The sequence below is a fragment of the Cervus elaphus genome, chromosome 15 (genome assembly GCF_910594005.1).
Source record: "Cervus elaphus chromosome 15, mCerEla1.1, whole genome shotgun sequence".
Lineage (NCBI taxonomy): Eukaryota > Metazoa > Chordata > Mammalia > Artiodactyla > Cervidae > Cervus > Cervus elaphus.
The window spans coordinates 62,286,461-62,302,655 of NC_057829.1; the positions used below are offsets into that span (position 1 = coordinate 62,286,461).

Sequence of the window (16,195 nt, forward strand, 5' to 3'; positions counted from 1 at the left end):
AGAGGAAAAAGAGGAAAGCAAAAACAAAAACATAAGAGGCAGCCTGGGCCATGATGGGGGAGGGGTTGGGAAGAGGGGTGTTGAAACAGTAAAGACAGCCGCACCTGGGGGCCCGCGAAAGAGTCGAGGACCGTCAGCCTTGGCAAGCTGTAATGTCTTGCCCCAGAATGGTCCTACCTCTCTTTCCTCCGAGTCTGGAAGCCCCGGGAGGCCTCGGTAGTGAGCGCAGAGCTCCTGGCGCTCTTATTAGGGGGAAGGACAGGCAGGAGAGGCGGGGCCTCCGGGCCCGGCGGGAGCGGAGCCTCGGGCCGCAGGCGGGGCTCCTCTCCGGCGGGCGGGAGCCGGAGTCTGGGGGCCTCCGCTTTCCGCTCCCGATCTGCGGAGGCGCCTGGCCCCTCCTCCCCCCTCCCCGCCGCCCCCACGCCCGCCGCCGCTGTCAAAGATAACCCGGCCGTTGCCTGCAGGAGCAGCGGCAACTAGCGATCGGGCCCTGAAGAGCCTCGGGTGCGGCCTCGCCTCTCCGGCCCGGCGCCCTTATCAGCACCGCGGACAGCACAGTGATCTTCTCCAGGACCTAGGCGCCCGCCGGCCCACCCGCCCACAGGCGCTCGGGTCCGCGGCGTCCGCATCAGCACCGCGGACAGCGCCCGGCCCCCGGTCTCGTCGCCGCCAGCCCACCTGCTCCCGGAGTCAGCAGCGCCAACACCCCTCCTCGACGGGCCCCGCAGCGGGCTCGGAGCGGTCAGCGCCCCCGGAACATGGCCACTGAGGTAGGGGGCGAGCACCGGCCCACAGTCAGTGCCTGACTGCTGTGGGAAGAGATCGCTTCTAGGGGCGGGAAAGGGTGGAATGGGGTTGGATGAGGGGGCTGGGGTAGGATGGGATGGGGTGGTTTCCCCGATCAGGTCCGGAGGGAGGGCGTAGGGGGAGGTGGAGTGGCAGGGTGGAAGAAAGGGGCTCCTCATTGGAGCTCATTTGACCCCTGGGGTGTCAATCTTCCTCAACTGAGTCCCGAAGCTGTCTGCACCACTTGTTGGCACTAGTGCCAGGGTTGCTCCGGGGCTTCAGCTGGGGTTTCCCCTTCTCACGGACTGCAAGTCCTGAAACCACTTCCCTACAGGGTTGGAGATGAGCCTGAGCCTGTTTTAGGGGAGGGAAGGCGGCTGGCTGCTGTTGCTATGCGATGCAGCCATCTAGCTTCTGATCCCAAAAGTCTGGCAGAGAGATGACAGACCTACCTTCACATCCGCATTTCCTCCACGGGGGCGGGGCGTGGGGGACAGGAGGGGTTGAGGAATCCTCAGGTCAAAACCCCAAATAGTTGGTTTTACTGATCTGCCTGCACCAGTTCAATTTTGCATATGACCCTTTCTCGCTTCTTCACCCCCTTTGGGTTCCCTGAACCAGAAGACCACATTTCTCTTGTGTCTGGTGGGAGGAGCCGCCTTCTTCAGGGTGTGCCAATAGGTGTGTTACCTTCAAGGGACTTGAAAGCTGAACCAAGGGCCTATTAACTGGGGGCAGGATCTGTGTCAAGTGCTTAAGAGATTAGGAATTACCTTCTCTACCCCCTCATTTCACAAGGGAAATGGGGCTCTTTATATTCCCACTTTATAAGTGGTAGAGCTAATACTTGAAGAAGAGGATCTATTTAATAGTCATAGCATGTCAGCACCAGAGCTGGAAGTTTCTTCTTTGAATTTGGGAGTGGAACCCAGGACACCAGATTTCCCCTGTTCTGATGTTGACTTTTTGGGTGGTGTTTCCTCATTTCCAGCCCAGCTGGAACACAAGCCCGGGGGACAGCAACGGCTTTTGAATGATGTGAGGCAGTGCCTCTGGGCATCCTGCTGATCAGTGTGACATCAATGCCAAGTGTTGCTGTTGTTATTCTTCCATTGTTGCCACCACGGAATGAGGTGCAGTTGCTTGACATCACTCAGCTTTCTGACAAGGTGCAGGGTTAAGTAGGAGAGCTCGTCACCCAGGACCCAGTGAGGGGCAAGCCCTGAGCAGACTCATGAAGCTTGTTTCTAGAGTGGAGGTGCAGAGTGCTCAGAGAGTGCCAAAGATCATGGGGTGGGGTAGAGAACAAAGGAGAGATGGCCAAGGAGCTGGTCACCTTCCAGACAAGGCTGCCAGACTGCAGTGGAGAGGCTGCTGCTGTTGGGCAGGAAGCGGAGAGTTCAGCCACTCAGGCACAGTTGGGCCAGCAGTGTGGGCAGAGAAGGTGTCCACATCTGTGATGAGATCTGACAGATTCCAAGAGGCCCATTTGTCCCAGCAAATCTCCCTCTCCATTCTGCTATGGTTCACAGATTCCAACCGGCAGGCTTGCATCCCTCGGTGGAGGCAGTATTTCCAGGTGGCTGCTGTTAGCCTGGGAGAGGCTGTGCTCATAACGCTTCTGTGAACATAGCATTTTCTTGTGTACAAAGTGCTATCACATGCATGATCTCCTTTGAGCTTTAGAGCAACGCTGTGAAGTGGGCGAGGGTGGTGTCATTATCCCCAATTAACAGATGAGACAGTTGAGGCTCAGAAGCTTGCCTAATCCCTGTGAAGGAGCCAAGGAAAGCATCATTATCCCATTTTACAGATGATGCAACTGGAGTGCTGAGACTTATCCAAGAAAATGTGGCTTAAAAAGTGGTAGAGCCAGGAGAAGAACTTGAGCCTTCTGCCTCCATGGCCAGTGATTTGTTTGTTGCATCCGGTGTTTTCAATTAGTCAGCTGTGTTGCCCAGTAGATAGAAGAGGAATAGGGGTCTTTTGATGGTGAAGGATGCAAAGGAGTTCAGGAAGGGCTGGAGTGTGGGGACTCAGGTATCCTGAATGGCCTGGCTGGTTCAGCTTGAGGGCAGAGGGATGGAGGAATGCCCAGAGGGGAGAGGGGCTGAGGACAAACATTGCCCATCTCCCATTTGGGCCTTGGGTAGACTCTGATGACGGCTCTGAGGGAGGAAGCCTTAGTTCTGCCAAGGCACAGGACGTTCACATTATCTGGGCTACAGAGTGAGTCATTTTCCCTAGGCTGTTTTTACTGTTAGGACTGAGTTAAGATTACCAGGAAAAACCTGTTGGGAGAAAGAAAACCTCATGCCAAGCTCCTAGGGCCATTCCCTTAGGATTCTGGATGGGAAGTCCTCAGCTCCAGTGGAAGATGTTTTGAGAAGAGAAGGGGGAGAAAGGGAGGGAGGGAGGGAGGAGGAGGCAGGGAGAGAGGGATGGAGAGGAAAGGAGAAACAGAGGGAGAGAACTGAGAAAGATTGGATATCCTTGGATCCCTGGATGGAAGGCAAGGAGACCGAGTCTTTTCTACTCCCTAATTTCTGTTTAGGAGTGAACATTAGGGGAGGGGTGTGTGTGAGAACTCCAGAGGAGGGATAAAGCCTTCTGAGCTGTACACTGACCTCATTTAGAAAACTGTAATGAGCCCATTTCCTTCGTGGCAAACCTCTGTGAATGTGTGTCATGGGAGCAGGGTCTGCCCTGGAAACCAGTCCAGATGGCCAAGGACAAGTGGGAAATGCCTGGCTGGGAGGAACTTCTCCAAGTGGTGGAATTTGGCCCCTAAGAGATTTAAAAATGCACCCCACGTAGCATTAGGGTCTTCCCTAGAGGCTCAGTGGTAAAGAATCCACATGCCAATGCAGGAGATGTGGGTTTGATCCCTGGGTTGGGAAGACCCCCTGAAGAAAGAAATGGCAACACACTCCAGTATTCTTGCTTGGGAAATCCCCATGAACAGAGGAGTCTGGTGGGCTACAGTCCATGGGGTTGCTAAGAGTCGGACACAACTTAGAGACTAACCAATAACAACAAAGTAGCATTATCCAAGAAGGGCATTGGAAGTTTGATCTCTGAGGTATGGAATTAACAAGCAGCAGACAATGGGCTGGGGCTCTGGTGCAGTCTGAGAAGGAAGGAGGCCCTGTGCCCAGGTTTCCATCCTGAGGCCCAACCTGCTGCCTGTGATTCACCATCCTCACTCCTCCTCCACACCCCAGCCAGGGAGCGTGGTGTTGGCTCATCATCTGAGTCTTCTGATTCTTGAGTTGAGTCTCAAATGTGTCCTTGGGAATTAGCTGGTTTTTAATGAGGCTGGAGACACGGGCCAGATGGGGCCTCCGCCTGGGAGTGTTCACCGGCACTGCGGTATTTGCTGCTTTGCTCCTTGGAGTCCTCCACAGCGACTCCGTCAGTGTACAGACCCTACATGTGAGACCGGGGGTGCCTACTCTCCTGGCAGCCTTCTCTTCCTGCCACACTATAGTTCAAAAGTTGGTGCCCGCAGATCTTACTGCTGATTTTCTTTCTTCTTCGTGCAATGCCTCTTGGTCCTGTCTTTACTCAGGTGCCAGCAGCTGGGGGATGGTGATGAGAAAGAGGGGAGAGTTCAGGAAGGGGAGAGGCACATGAGAAGCCTGCATTTCTGTGTCATTTAGGAAACCCCAGGAGTGCCGCCCAAGGGTGGAGAGCATCGTGGATCTATGGATCTTGACTGAAAACTCCTGTCAGCTTTCTGAAAGTTAAATAGCTGGCAAGTGGCTTGGGCTCTGGCTCTAGCTCTGGTCCAAGGGGCTCCACCCTGGGATTTTAGTTCAGAGGTCCTAAGATGACAGCTTTAGTAATGAATCTAGTTTACAGATGTGCCTTATTTGGTCTGCTCAGTGCTTATAAGTTAAAAACAATTCATTGGAAACATTGAAAAATCTGGATATCTGATATTAAGGAAATCTGAATTTATGGCTTCTCTTAAAAAATGAGAATTATGGCAACCTGGGCACATATTCTCACATGGCAATGATCAGCTGCTTTCTTGAGATAGCACATGAGTTCTCTAATTGGTCACAGTCCCCAGTACTTTGGCTACCCAATGCCAAGAGCTGACTCATTAGAAAACCCTGATGCTGGGAAAGATCGAAAGCAGGAGGAGAAGGGGATGACAGAGGACGAGATGGTTGGATGGCATCACTGACTCAGTGGACATGAGTTTGAGCAAGCTCCAAGAGATGGTGAGGGACAGGGAAGCCTGGCGTGCTGCAGTCCATGGGGTTGCAAAGAGTCAGACACGACTGAGCCACTGAGCAACAACTACCTGCCTTACTTACATGCTTAGTCTCTGAGAACATTTGCTTTCATAATCCCTGATAAGGCCTTTAGAATGTCAGAGCTGGCAAGGGCTTTAGTGATTATGTAGTTCCAATCTCTCAGTTTCAAGTTGAAGAAACAGAAGCCCAGAGAAGGGAAGACTTTCCCAGAATCATGTGGCCAGGATGGGCAGGCCAGTTTCCTGCTCCTTGGCCAGTGGGTTGTCTACCCACCAGGGCTTTATGGCACTTCACAACCAAGCTACCATGAATGGAGAGACAGGAGACTCTGCCTTACCGTAGATTCTACTCTTCACTAACTGCAGCTAATTTTATGATATGTGCGCTCTAAGTAGATCTGGGAAACTAGGGCTCTGGCATATAAAGTGTGTCTGATACCATCTTCTACTAACTCCTCAAGACCCCACAAGCACTCTCCAGGTAGGGAAGAAGATCCTTAGTCACCCAGAGCCAGGATAGTGTTCTGAGGCTCAGGATATTGTTGGGTTTGGAAACGGTATTGACCCTTCCTGCTCTGGTTACTTGAGAACATGGGGATAAATGCCAAAAAGAAATGGGACTCTATTATGCCAGGTAGTGCCGTAAAATCTTAAATGCTGTAATAAAATAGAGGTTTGCTTCTTGCTCAGGCCTGTGTTCCCGACCAGTTGGTGGCTCTCCTCCAAGCAGTGATTCAGGGACCGAGGTTCTCTTCAGCTTGTGGTTCCACTATCTTCAACAAATGGCTCCCTTGGTTTCTGTGGACAGGGAAAGATCACAGAGGGGTGGTGGTCTTTATGAGCCAAGCCTATACCTGACGTTCGTCATTCCCACTCACATTCTATTCAGTCATATGGCCACACTTAACTGAAAAGGAGGCTGGGAACTAATCTAAGAGAAAGGAGTGTGTAGAGTTGACAGCTCACCAGTCACTAGAGACATACACACCTTCATGGTAGCACATGGTGCATTTGGGCATAGACAAAGGGGGATATTGGAAGGGAAGAGGCTGAGCCCATTTCAGAATGACTGAAGCACTGTTCTTTCCCCTTCTTTCTATTCTCACCATCATTGTTCTTAAATTAGACCCACTTTAGTTTTCCCCTGAGCTACTACAATGATAGTCATACCTCCAACTGGCCCCCTACCCCAGTCATGCCCGCTTCAGTGCACCACTCACAAAGCTGCCAGAATGACCCTTCTGGGGCCAGGGGCCTCCATCTTCAAGGTTGACAGGCTCATGTAGTTGGTTTAGAAGGGTGGAGGAAGGCCACAGGCCCTCCTTTTCTTTTGAAAACACAACCATGTTAAACCTTAACTAAACAGAGCAAATGCACTGATGAACTTATTTATGTTACCAAAGCATTCTTTGTTTTTCAAAGTTATCATAGGATCCTGCTAAAAGTCAAGGGAGTCTCAATTAAAACCTCGATTAGGGGAATCAAGGACTATTAAGCCTATAGGAGCACTTGTACATTATTTCATCTGATCACAATACTTTGGGATCACACTCTTAAATAGAGCAAAATTCACTTGGATTTAGGAAAATCTCATTTGCAGTCTCTGTTTTTGCACCATCCCAGGCCCTGGATCTGCTCCTACTACCAAGCTGACAACCTTTTTCTCATTACTTATTCTTCCCCAATTCTTAAGCAAGTGTAAGTACCTTCTATCAGAAATCATCCCCTCCAGTAGAAACTTGTCAAGCCCTTTGTGATCTACCCCTTGCCTCCTCTCTATACTCTCTTCATCTACTGCTTTTATCTGATCTGCAAACCAGTCCATTCTTGCTGAAATCTGCCTGCAGTCATTGCAGCAGAACTTGTTCTCCATTGTCTCTCTCACTTTGCACAGGCTTCTCCCTCTGGGTTGCCTTTTCTTCCCTCCCCCACCCCCCTGCCCACCCACTACTACTGGTAGCTCCTTTCTGACTCCACACAGACCTCAGGAAGCCTTTTCTTAGCAAGCATTTCTGGGTAAGATGCTACTTCCCTGTAGCATTTATCACAGTCTGATTCATTATATATTTACTTGTCTTCCTCCCTGGAGCTCACGACTGTCTTTTGCTCAACATCCCCAGAGCCTGGCAATAGAAGGGACTCAATAAATGAAAGCCAAGTGACGGAATGGATTCACCTTAATTACACAGGATGAACTGGCTGTGTTCATTCTGCCTTTGGGGCTTGGGCTCCACGTAGTTCTAATGTCTGACATATTTCACCCAGTGGGTTGCTTGTCTCAAATGTGGGTGATGGAGGCTAGAAGTGCAAAAAAGAGGCTCTGTTCTTCTGTGGAACTGAGCCCACTCCCCCCAGACTCTACAGTCCGTGTCAATGCCAAGTCCTCAGGTATGGACAAGGGACCAAAGTCACTCTACTCCTTCCTCCCTGGGCAAGAGATTTCTTCAGTTTCTGGCCTTGGCCCACTTTATCCAAGATTTCTCTGGGGGAATTTTGGTGTCTGTGGGCCCCCTTCATTCCTGTGATAAGTGCTGGACATGGAAATGATCTGTGGTGTCTCTGACCTGGGTCGTAACTTGGCCTGAACCCCAGTCTCCCTCTGAGTTCATGGGTACATCCTGTCTTCCTCTGCCCCATGTGCTCCCCTTCCCCAGTAAAGTGCTGTCAGCCCCACTTGAGGCATCAGCCTTATTCAGTGCTGGGGTCTTCAAGCCAAGGCCTGACAAGTTGTGAATGGTTGAAACTTGCTGAATGAATGAAAGAGTGAAAGGCCCTACCATGGGCATGTGTGCGTGTGTGTGTGTGTGTGTGTGTGTGTGTGTATGAAAGAGAGAGACCGAGAGAGAAGAGGATCTGGGCGAGCCACCAGGAAATGTTTTCCTTTCATTATAATTTGTTCCTGGCTCTGTTGGTGGTTCCAGAACCTCTCGTTTTGGCTCAATTTTGGCCCTGCTTCAGGCTTTTTCAGGATGTTTCTGGAATAGCTGGAGGCATCCTCTGGGGTAATCTTGATAGGCCTGCTTCCTATGGCCTTCTTTGAACACTTGTAGGGTGGACAACTTGTCCTGGTTTCCTGAAAACTTTACTGATTTTAGCTATGAAAGGCCCACATCCTAATAAACCACTCAGCCTTGGACAAACCTAGAAGGAAGATCACCTTGAGCTCATGTCTCCTGATCAATTCCCAAGGTCCACAATCTGCAGGAGCTCCGTCGAAGTGCCTCGCTGGCCACCAAGGTCTTTATCCAGAGAGACTACAGCGATGGGACCATCTGCCAGTTCCAGACCAAGTTTCCCCCAGAGCTGGACAGTCGGGTAAGGATGTCTTTCCCTAAACTTGGGACACAGACCATGATGGAACTGAGGGGCTTATTAGAATATTTATCTTTTTCTAGGATAAAAGTAGTATAGGAAACAACTTGCTCAGCCACTTCATGTGGAAGAACTAAAGCATTTTGCCTCACTGTCGCCTCCTAGAAAGTTAGAGCTGGAAAAGAAAAATGTCAGAGATTTTCTAGTTCAGTGGTTCTCAAATTTCAGAGAATCACCTAGGGAGCTTGTCAAACAAATTCAAATTCTTGAGCCTCGTTGGATAATATCAGGTGTCATCAGAGATGCTGACTCAACTGCAGGATTAGGTTCAGGAATCTCTTTTTAGAAGCACTCCTCAACTCCAGCTGTGCATTAGAATTTCCTGGGGAGCTTAAAGGAATCCTGATGCTCAGACCACACACAAGATCAATCAAATCAGAGTGTCTGGGGCTGGGGCCCAGCCATCAGCATTGCTTTAAATTTCCCCAGATGGTTCCAATGTGCAGCTGGGCTGAGGATCTTAATTTTTAATGAGAAAGCCCTAGGCGATATGGCATCGGGTGATGTATGGATCCCACTTTGAGAATCTCTGATCTCCTAGTGCAGTGCTTCTCATGATTGGCTGCCCATTAGAACCACCTGGGAGCTTTTGAAAAAAATTGCAGGTGTCAGCTTGGGTAGACTAGGACAGTGGTGGTCTTTGCTGCTCTGACCCACCCTCCCCCTTCCCAGACCGTTTGAATCAGAATCTCTTGAAGGCAAGACCTGGGTGTGCCTGGTTTTAAAATCTCCTCAGGTGATTTTAGTGTGCAGCAAAATTGAGAACTATTAAGCCCTTGAACCAAAACTGTGGCCTGTGCACAAGCAACATCCTGTCTCCTGGGAATAGCATCTCAGGCTCCACCCTGGATCTACTGACTCATAATCTGCATTTTAAGATCCCGAGGTTATTCATATGTGCATTAAAGTTGGAGAAGCCTTGCGCTAGTTCATCCTCTCCTTTAAGAGAGGAAGCTCAGGGCCAGGAAGAGGAAGTGATGTACCAAACTGACTGAGCACCAGAAGAGCCTTGATGTCTGGCTCTGCTTTTTCACAGGACTCTTGTTTCCTTATGGACACAGTTGCATCCATAGTGGATATAGATAGAACTGGGTGCTCAGGTTGATCAGAGTCCTGGCAGGGAGAGCATAGAGACCTGATCCACTGCAGAAAATGTTCACCTCTTGGATTTCATGAGAGTTTTCTGTTTTCAAGTGAGGACAAATCATCACTTTTGTTTCCATTTTATAAATGTGGAAACTGAGGCTGGAGTAGTTAAATCATTAGCTCAAGGTCACGCAGTTAGTTGATAGCCAAGTCTGGACTGGACCCCCAGTCTCCTGACTTCCTGTCAAATGCTCCATGGGCACCCCTCTGGTCTTGCCTGTGTGCCCCCAACCCCCACATTGGTGAGGCCCCATCACGGCAACCACACTCCAGGGAGGCTGATCTGGGTCCGGCTCCCTGTCTCTCTCTCCCTCCAGATTGAGCGGCAGCTCTTTGAGGAGACCGTGAAGACCCTCAACAGCTTCTACGCGGAGGCCGAGAAGATTGGCGGCAGCTCTTATCTCGAGGGCTGCCTGGCCTGTGCCACGGCCTACTTCATCTTCCTCTGCATGGAGACCCACTATGAGAAGGTGGCTCCTCCCCCACAGCCCCACCTTCCCTCCCCCCTGGGGCTCCGGTGCCTCAGCCTCAGCCTCAATGGGCCCCTCTCCTCGCAGGTTCTCAAGAAGATCTCCCGCTACATCCAGGAGCAGAACGAGAAGGTCTTTGCCCCCCGAGGCCTCCTGCTCACAGACCCTGTGGAGCGTGGGATGAGAGTTGTATCCTTTCTGGCTGTTCCATTTGAGGGCACCCAGCTGCAACCAGCGGGAGCCCTGGGGAGGCTGCCAGTAAGCTGGACCACCCTAGGGGACTCTGCTCAGGGATTTCTTAGGGTTCCCCATATCCCTGGTCATCGACCTTCCTATCCCACCATAAGTTAGTGCTATTTGCAAGTTTTAGGCTTTGCTTTTATTGAGCTGCATTTAATCAGTGCGTGTGTGTGTGCTAAGTCACTTCAGTTATGTCCGACTCTTTGCAACCCTATGTACCATAGCCCGCCACGCTCCTCTGTCCATGGGATTCTCCAGGCAAGAATACTGGAGTGGGTTGCCATGCCCTTCTCCAGGGGTTCTTCCCGACCCAGGGATTGAACCTGCATCTCTTACATCTCCTGCATTGGCAGGTGGGTTCTTTACCACTAGTGCCACCTGGGAAGACTGCATTTAACCAGTGGTTAATATCAATACATGCCAGGTGTCACAGTAAGTGCTTTGAAAATATGAATTCCTGTACTTCTCATAAGACCCCTGTAAAGCCGGTAACTCTTCTTACTGCCTTTGTAGTGGACCCTGACTCAGAGCCGCCCAGCCAGAGCCCACCAGAGCCAAGATCTGAGCCCAGGCCCACTCTTCACTGCCCTTGCATTTAACCCTCATTGAAGCCTATGTAGTAGGTTCCCTTTCACAGATGAGAAGATGGAGGTCTTGGTGGGAGACTGGTCCTCCAGTGCATTATAGGTCTACCCACTCCTCCTGATCAAGGTATACATACATCTCCCCCCCCCCCCGCCCCCCACCCCCAGTCAGCAGCAGAAAGTAGAATTCTTAAAAATAACATTTACTGGTAAAGAAACACAAATCCCAGGGAATCTCATGCTTACAAAGCCCAAGGAGAGGTGCTTCTTGTCATTGAGCCTTTACTATGTGCCAGTTATTGTGTTTAGCCCTTTACATGCTTTATTTCATTTAATTCTTGCAATAACTCCAAGATTCTATTATTACCGTCATTGTACAGGTCAGATAACGGATGGTAACAAGTGAGGTGATTGGTCAAAAGTCACATAGCTGAGATTGGGTATGGGGAGATTTGAACTCAGGACAGCCAAGTCCTCACACTTGCCTGGTCAATCACACCCGCTACGGGGCACACTGGGTACATCGCGTGCTGGGATACAAAGATTAGACCCATTAGAATGTAAGCGCCGGGTCCTGGCTGTGCGCAGGCGCCTCTGAGCTGAGCCAGCGCAGGTGAGAGGAGGGGTTTGGGTGTGGCTCTCAGGCGTCCACGTCCTGCCTTTCTGGGAAGCAGCACCAGCTCGGCCTCGCGCTTCCCCGCTGGCCTCATCAGCCGGTTCACTTCGGCTTGCACCCCTCCTTAACGGCCGCCCAGATCGAGATCTCCATCTACGAGGACCGGTGCAGCAGCGGCAGCTCCAGCAGCGGTAGCAGCAGCGGCAGCGGCAGCAGCAGCGGTGGGGGCGGTGGGGCGGGGGGCCGGTGACTGGCCGAGAGTCCCCGCAGGGAGGTGTACGGCTGGACTGAGGGCCTCGCAGACCTGAGGCGGCTGCGCTACCAGAGCACCCGCTTCTGAGTCATTCTCTGGGCCCACCGTGCGGCCCAGGGCGGGAAGGAGGGTGACCCGCCCCGTGTCACCCGCGGGCCATCAGCTGGCGCCCCCTGCCTCTTGCCCACTGGCAGGATGGTCCACTTCCTGACTTGGCTTTTATCCGACCGGGCTGGTCTGGGTCACACGGAGGCAGGTCTTCCATGGGGGGTGGGTGTTGGGATAACACTAATTGGACAAACCCCTTTCTTCCGCAGCTCCCCTCCCAGACACCCCCTGAAAAGGATCCAAGCCTGTCAAATAGAGAATTAATTCCCATCCTGCATGGTACTTTACCCCAAATCCCACATCCACCAGGACTCCCTTCCTCGGGGTCCCACTCCCAGTGTGTGTGCTTTCCGATGCCACCACAGGGCCTCTGCCTGTCTGTGATCCTGCCTCCACTGATTCAAGGTCTGGGGAGACGGGAGTGGTCAGCCCCCTCCTGACCTCGTCTAGACTCCTGGCATCCCTGTCCTCCACCCAGAGCCTGGAGGTCATCTTGGACTCGCTCAGAAGTGTCCAGCTACTGCGGCTTTGCAGGTCACCAGGTGCTAGTGGGGGTGGGGCACAAGGCCTGGCCTCCGGAAGGCTGTATGGGGGTCTGGAGAAATGCTTCATGGAGAGATGTCGCCTTGGGGAGCTTGAACCTCAAAAACGGGAGCCAACTTCCTGAGATTAAAACGTGCCAGTGTGTGAGAATGAGTGTGTGTGTGTGCAGGCACGTGTGTATGTGCACATATGTGCATGCCCTATGTGCACAAATGCACCTGTGTGTAGGTATGTGTGAGGACAAATGTGTGCCTGAGTGCACTGTGAGTGCATGTGTGTGCACGTGTGTGTAAGTACACACGTGTGCATATAGGTGTGTGAATGCATTTGTATGTTGCCCTTGGCTACTGGGCCGATGTCTGCCCCTCTCTGCATCTTGTCTTATCTTTTTGCGTCATGGTCTGGCTGCTTGCCTGGGTGGGTCCAGTCTGTCCTCTTGTAAATAAAAGTCCTAACATCCCTTGTCCCTTGCTTGGCTGCCAGCTTGGCTCTTCTTCCTGGTCTGTCCTCCACTGGCAAGTTTGTCCCCACCTTCTGACTGTACTGTGTACATTCTAACAAAAAAGTTGGGATTCTAGGAGAGTGGAGGCAACCTTCCAGGACCTTCTGTGCCCCACTTTAGGTCCTCCATAACAAGGCAACAGGGCCATGGGCACTGCGTACTCAGGGGGTCTCCAAGGCTGTGTGAAATGTCCTTGGAAGGTCAAAGGGGCTGCCAATCTGCAGGGGAAAAGGCAAATTTCTTTCTTGAAAGAGGGGTGCAGCCAGTGAGGCCCTGACTGCCAAGGCCCAGCAGCCCCTCCCTGGTGTCTGGAGATGGACAGAAGCAGGTTGCCTCTCTTGGCCAGCAGGAGGTGCTAGAGGGGATATGAGAGACCAGTCACTGCAGGTAGCCTTTTGGAACCAAAGAGGGGCCTGACTTTCTTTTGGATGCAGGAGGAGTATATAGGAAGGGACCAGAGAGCTGGAGAGGGCGGCCCAGCCCTTGAGCCTCAGTGGGTCCTGGTCCAAGTGTTCCCAGGGTGAGCTGCAGCCCACTGATCTCCACCACAGCCCCCCTTCCCCCTGAACCCGGCCTGTGCCCACCCTGGCCCACTGTGTGGCTGGGGCTGACCTGTGGGGTGAACGATGCATCTCCCATGGGATGGCTGGGCACTGGCCATGCGGTGGCCTTTCATTTGATTATTTCTTTTTCCAATAAAAGGACTTGCCCAGCTTGAGGCTCCCTGTGGCTTCTCTCCCCCTCGGCGATGGGGGGCCAGATCTGTGCCCCAGGATCATGGCGACGGGGTGCTCAGTGACCCACCCACCTCCTGCTGAGGAGGCAGGACCAAGTGTGTTTCTGAAGAGGCAGCACCCGGACATGGAAGAATGGACAATGTCGTCTTTGAGTTTGTAGTCTAGTGGGGAGGCAGACACTCCTCATCTCTAATCTGGAGCTTTTATTTGGCTCATGGATCCTTAGGTGGGGGGAACAGGCTGAACTGAAACCAGGTCAAAATCAAGTCATGAATTAATTAGATAAATACCCATGTCTTGATCTCATATCTGTTAGGGGTTGGATCATACAGGTCACTCCGTTCTAAAGAAAAGTATGTGGGTGTTGGAATCTAGCAGAGGTGTGTCTTGGCTCTTATAAAACTAAATAATGAGTAATGAGCACTCAGTGTGTGCCAGATACTTTGCTAAACCCGTAGGGCACAGGTGTGGGAGGGAATTTAAAGATCATCTGAATGAGGCAGAATGGAGGCCCAGAGAGGGTGACTGACTTGTCTCTGGTCACACAGCTGGTTGCCGATAGCGAATAGCACCAGGTTTCAAACCGATGTCTGACCCAGTGCTCACTCCAACCCCGTGGGGATGACACCCAAATGGAAGTTGTCTGAATCTGCAGGGTGGCTGGGGTCACACATGCAGGTCTGTGGGCCAAGAGGGGATCCCACCAGATTGAGGGTACAATGGTTCCACCTCTGGGTAGGGGTTTGGGGAGTGCCCTGTGTAGCTTCCCCTCTTATATTTTCTGCTCCTAAGAGGCAGCTGGACTCGCTGCCTCTGCTCAGATCTGGGGTGTGTGCAGGTTGTCACCATGGAGTCTGTTCTTTAACATGTGGGTGGGTTCATTTTGCCTGTTTGCAACCTTATTAGTGGTAGTAATATAAACAATAGTAGCTAACATTTATTTAGCACTGACTATTTGCCAGGCACTAGGCTAAGACTCTACATAATTCATTGTTCAGTCCTCACAACAACCTTATTCCCACTTTACAGATAAAGAGACTGAGGCTCACAGAAGTTAAGTAACTTGCCCCAAATCACACAACTAGAATGTGGCTGAGCCTGGCTTTGAATCCAGACAGTCTGATTCCATAAACTGCGGGGAAGACGATACCAGCTTCGGAGAATCCCTTGGCCATCCTAGGCTCAGAGGGAGGGCTGGTACCTCCAAGCCCAGGGTATCACGGGAGTGTGGGTGGTTGGGCTTCTCACGGACCTGCGGGCTCACACGTGAAGCTGCCTTGGGGCAGCTTGGTGAAGGGTAGTTGGCGGGAGAAGTCAATTGAGGTGTGGCTTCTCAGCCTGGCTTGTCTTTGCTGCCTCAGTTATGGAGGAAGTGGCCTCTCTCCTGGGTTCGGGGGTAGCCACATCTCCTCTGCAACACTTGCCAGCCAGAGACAGGCCCCATCTGGTGTCAGAAAACACAGGAACCCCCAGGCAGTTCTGGGCTGCTGCTGCCCTCCACTGCCTCCTAAGCCCGCCTTCTGGCTTCTTTTAGCCAAAGGCAGGGGGTATGTAAAACCGCAGACTTTACAGAAGCTCCTGGTGCCACCGAGTGGTGGCATCTCGCATTGCACCCCCAAATCAGAGCCGCCTGGGTCAGAGCATCTCAGCGGCTGAGAGACTTCTCATGACCCCCAAACCAGCAGCTGCTCCTACCTGCAAGGACTTTTCTGTGGCTTCCAGAGAGGTGCAGGGCAAAGATGGAGTCCAGTTGGTTGGTGACTGTTTCTCCCTATGGCCAACCCCTGGGGTGCTGCCTTTCTCCTGGGGGTCTGGCAGCCTGGGAAACCACACCTCCCAGATCTGGAAGGACTTGTCATGAGGAGGTGTCCGGCAGGAGGCACCCACAACTGGTTGGGGCTTTACTGCTCACCATGGAGGAATGCAATGCATAGACCACCCCAAGTTAGACCTGAATTAAAGCTCTGGCTTCCTGACAATTCCCTTTGAGGGAGACCCCTGAAGCCTCGGTTTCCCCAGTTTGTAAAATCAGGATACTAATATTTCACGGGATTGCCTAGACCAGTGCTGCTCATCCTTGATTGTAATTGAAATCACCTGGGAAGCAAGAACACCTGCTGATGCTTGGTCCTATGCCCTGGGATTCTGATTTCATTGTTCTGGGGTGCAGCCTGGGCATCAGGGGTTTTAAAAGTTCCCCTGGAGTTTCTAGTCAGAAGGTTGAGAATCCCTGGATGGTACTTAGAGCCTATAAACTTTTCACAAGCCTCTGAAAATGTCTGAGACCTGAATGAAAAAGTTTGTTGGTTCCATGAATGCAGCCAGACACAAAATGAGTATGAACTCTATGATTGTACTTAATGAAAGTGAAACTGAAGTTACTCAGTCATGTGTGACTCTTGGGACCCCATGGACTGTAGCCTACCAGGCTTCTCCATCCAGGGGATTTTCTAGGCAAGAATACTGGAGTGGGTTGCCATTTCCTTCTCCAGGAGGTCTTCCTGACCCAGGGATTGGACCTGGGTCTCCCGCATTGTAGGCAGACGCTTTACTGTCATTCTAATACAGGCA

At 51.8% G+C, this 16,195-nt stretch overlaps 3 protein-coding genes across 3 annotated transcripts in view; 2 read left to right on the forward strand and 1 right to left on the reverse strand.

Annotated features, from left to right (window-relative positions):
• Nucleotides 1–769, forward strand: part of ZFYVE27 (zinc finger FYVE-type containing 27) — a 102,383-nt gene extending 101,614 nt beyond the window's left edge. Inside the window, exon 12 of the mRNA XM_043924926.1 lies at nucleotides 465–769. Within this exon, the coding sequence (XP_043780861.1) occupies nucleotides 465–769 (305 nt within the window). The remainder of the gene's footprint in view (nucleotides 1–464) is intronic.
• On the forward strand, nucleotides 640–13,599 carry GOLGA7B (golgin A7 family member B). Its single transcript, XM_043924933.1, has 5 exons — nucleotides 640–770; nucleotides 8,243–8,368; nucleotides 9,889–10,041; nucleotides 10,129–10,230; nucleotides 11,621–13,599. Exons 1-5 carry the CDS (start codon nucleotides 759–761, stop codon nucleotides 11,729–11,731), a joined length of 504 nt encoding a protein of 167 aa, XP_043780868.1. The 5' UTR covers nucleotides 640–758; the 3' UTR covers nucleotides 11,732–13,599.
• The window catches only part of CRTAC1 (cartilage acidic protein 1), a 172,347-nt gene continuing 161,879 nt past the window's right edge, over nucleotides 5,728–16,195 (reverse strand). Inside the window, exon 15 of the mRNA XM_043924925.1 lies at nucleotides 5,728–5,851. Coding sequence (XP_043780860.1) covers nucleotides 5,829–5,851 — 23 coding nt within the window. The 3' untranslated portion in view covers nucleotides 5,728–5,828. The remainder of the gene's footprint in view (nucleotides 5,852–16,195) is intronic.